Source organism: Salvelinus sp. IW2-2015, unplaced genomic scaffold (genome assembly GCF_002910315.2).
Source record: "Salvelinus sp. IW2-2015 unplaced genomic scaffold, ASM291031v2 Un_scaffold6272, whole genome shotgun sequence".
Taxonomy (NCBI): domain Eukaryota; kingdom Metazoa; phylum Chordata; class Actinopteri; order Salmoniformes; family Salmonidae; genus Salvelinus; species Salvelinus sp. IW2-2015.
The window spans coordinates 17,586-21,421 of record NW_019947535.1 but is presented as its reverse complement, the minus strand read 5'-3'; the positions used below and the strand labels follow the sequence as shown (position 1 = coordinate 21,421).

The 3,836-nt window shown below is 43.6% G+C and overlaps 1 protein-coding gene across 1 annotated transcript; it reads left to right on the top strand.

Annotated features, from left to right (window-relative positions):
- The first annotated feature begins 101 nt into the window (after nucleotides 1-101).
- LOC139026894 (uncharacterized) lies at nucleotides 102-383 on the top strand. The gene has a single exon (XM_070442142.1). The coding sequence runs from the start codon at nucleotides 102-104 to the stop codon at nucleotides 381-383; it is 282 nt and encodes a 93-aa protein (XP_070298243.1).
- The last annotated feature ends 3,453 nt before the right edge of the window (nucleotides 384-3,836 follow it).

Below are 3,836 nucleotides of genomic sequence, written 5' to 3'. Positions count from 1 at the left end.
CCAGCCCCTCCACATGTAGGACCCCACATGGTAGACCCCCAACATGTAGACCCCCACATGTCGACCGACCACATGTAGCCCCCCACATGTAGACCCGCCACATGTCGGACCGCCCCACATGTCGACCCCCACATGTCGACCACCACATGTCGTACACCACATGTCGACCCCCCACATGTCGACCACCCACATGTCGACCACCACCTGTCACCCCCACATGTAGACCCCCACATGTAGCACCACCACATGGTAGACCCCCACATGTTAGACCCCCACATGTCGACCCCCACATGTCGACCCACCACGATGTCGACCACCACATGTCGACCGCCCACATGTCGACCCCCACATGTAGACCCCCACATGTAGACCCCCACATGTAGACCGCCCACATGTAGACCCCCAATGTAGACCCCCACATTGTAGAACCCCCCACATGTAGACCCCCACATTGTAGACCACCACATGCGATCGCTGTAGATACATCAACCCGCCCTAGGAGGTTGCCTGTAGGATAGATCAACTCTCCAGTAGGAGTGCTGTACGTACATCAACTCTCCAGTAGGAGGTTGCTGTAGTACATCAACTCTCCAGTAGGAGGTGCTGTAGGTACACAAACTCTCAGTAGGAGGACTGTAGATACATCAACCCTCCAGTAGGAGGTGCTGTAGGTACATCAACTCTCCAGTAGGAGGTGCTGTCAGATACATCAACTCTCCAGTAGGAGTGCTGTAGATAGATCAACTCCTCCAGTAGAGTGCTTGTAGATAGGCAGGTAGCTAGTGTTAGAGCGTTGGGCCAGAAACCGAAAGGTAGATATACGAATCCCCGGCTGACAAAGTAAAGAAAATCTGTCGTTTCTGCCCCCTGAACACAGGCAGTTAACCCACGGCTTCCCCGGGCGCTGAACGGGATGTCGCGATTAAGGCAGCCCCCTCACTCTCTCTGATTCAGGAGGGGTTTGGGTTAAAGAGAAGACACATTTCAGCTTGACTGCATTCAGTCTGCTACAACGACTAGGTAGTTGTCCTTTCCCTTTCCTCCCCCGTCCACTAATCTTTCCTCTGCCCCTCTGCTCCTCCCCCCTCACTAATTCAGTCTATTTCATTAGCATGAGAAAATAGCGCTGCCCTCATCAGGAAAGAGGACCAAGGCCACTTCGTCTAATATAAATTGCCATTAAAATGCCTTTATTATGTTTATGGCATGTCAGTGCGAAAAATAGCCTGGTTGTTTTAATGAAGTTTCCTTATCTGCATTAGGAAGGAAGAAGGAAGGAAGAAGGAAGAAGGAAGAAGGAAAGGAAGGAAGGAAGGAAGGAAGGAAGGAAGGAGGAAGGAAGGAAGGAAGGAAGAATGATGGTGGGAAAAATGAGGATGACGGACGATGGAGGAGAAGAGATGAAAACGGTCGCTTTCTCTGCAGGTCTTTACTGTAGACCCATACCTTGCAAAGACCCCCGTTCTCCTTGAAGATCAAGCATGCTCCTTCCTGCTCTCCTCATCAAAGGCATCCAGTCCGTTAAGGGTGATGATTTAATGGAAGAATATACAGTACTTATAATCAAACAGCCAGGCATGCTAGCTGCTCAATGGGCAGAATACAGACCATCATTCTTCTCTCCACACTAGCATCTCCACTCCCACTTGTCTCCAATTCCACATCGCCAACCCTAGCTTCCCTCAGCCCATCCCATCTATCTCTGGCTGGCCACCCATTGGGGTTCTACGCACACTATCTTTCAACTATGCTGTGATGTTAACGTACATATTTCAATCTATCTATCGACTAGAATCCACAGATTGCGAGTTGAAGATAAATACAGGTGTTGAGCGGAGAGAGGGTATTCAGATATTAGTATTTAATTGACGACTGGGCCGGGTCTCTCCAGATCTCGCCTACAGTACTGAATTTCTAGGGGTCAATTTTTTAGATCAATGCTCTGCCATTTCAGCATTCCTGAACCTGAGACCAGAAACAGGCGACCTGAGGCAACACCAAATTAAATCGTCTATCTATTCTGGATCCTCACAACAAAATCTGCAGAGCTGCCGATGATTTTATGCCCAATCTATTCAACATTTTCCGCGTAAAATTTACCATTCCTGGCCTTCTTAGATGTTTCAGACTGTTCTATTATTTCTAGTAGTTGTCGTATATTGATGCTCAATGTATCGTCCATGTTAAAAACTGTCTGATCAGGAGAACAGTACCTGGTAAACCCTTTTTTAATTCTGAGTGCTATGCATTTTTGCCTAGTATTGTTGCCCCATCACAACTTGAAGGTAAGAGGCCTCCAGTTTTTTAGATAGGACTGGGTCTTTATATTTACCAATCTGGGGTCTTTGTTTTAATAATAGAGAAATAATAGAGAAATCAAGCAGACCTTCCTGCTGAGTCAGTCCCTGACAGACTACATTTCTACAGGTGTAGTTAAAACAAGCTAACAATGAGCTTTGAGTATATGAAAAAAGGTTGGATTATACCTCTACCGTATGCCATCAAGTCCTGGGTGTTTTCCAGACTGAAAGGATTTATTAGCCTCAAAAAGTTCTTCCTCTGTAATTTGGCCTTCGCACGATTTTCTGTACATTTGTTAATTTCATTTTATATTATTTGGAAAGAATTCCTTACAGAATCATCATCGGAGGGTGAGGATGAGACGACAATCTCTCTGCTTCATGTGGGGGTCTACATGTGGGGGTCTACATGTGGGGGTCTACATGTGGGGGTCTACATGTGGTGGTCTACATGTGGTGGTCTACATGTGGTGGTCTGCATGTGGGGGTCTACATGTGGTGGTCTACATCTAGGGTTTTAATCAGTGGTGGGAAAAGGAACCAGTTTTCATACTTGAGTAAAATGATAGAATCCTTAATTGAAAGTTACTCAAGTAAAAGTGAAAGTCACACAGTAAAATAGTACTTAAGTAAAAGTCTAAAAGTATTTCGTTTAAAATATACTTAAGTATCAAAAGTAAATGTAATTGCTAAAATATATTTAAGTGTCAAAAGTAGAGGTAAAATTTTAAATCATTTCAAATTCCTTATATCAAGCAAAGCAGACAGCACCATTTTCTTGTTTTTAAAATGTATGGATAGCCAGGGGCTCACTCCAACACTCAGACATCATTTACAGATAGCCAGGGGCACACTCCAACACTCAGACATAATTTACAGATAGCCAGGGTCACACTCCAACACTCAGACATCATTTACAGATAGCCAGGGTCACACTCCAACAGTCAGACATTATTTACAGATAGCCAGGGGAACACTCCAACACTCAGACATTATTTACAGAAGATGCATTTGTGTTTAGTGAGATCGCCAGATCAGAGGCAGTAGGGATGACCATGTGTTCTCTTGATAAGTGAGAATTTCACAATTTTCCTGTCCTGCTAAGCATTCAAAATGTAACGAGTAATTTTGTTTGTCAGGGAAAATGTATGGAGAAAAAAGTACAATATTTTCTTTAGGAATGTAGTGATGTAAAAGTTGTCAAAAATATAAATAGTTAAGTAAAGTACATATACCTCAAAAAAACTACTTAAGTATTTATCATGACAATGATTGAGAGATTTCTTAATAACTAAATATACTGAACAAAATTATAAACGCAACATGTAAAGTGTTGGTCCCATGTTTCATGAGCTGAAATGAAAGATCCCAGAAATGTTCCAAATTCACAAAAATCKTATTTCTCTAAAAATGTTTGTTTTACATCCCTGTTTGTGAGCATTTCTCATTTGGCAAGATAATCCATCCATCTGACAGGTGTGGCATATTAAGAAGCTGATAAAACAGCATGATCATTCCACAGGTGCACCTTGTGCT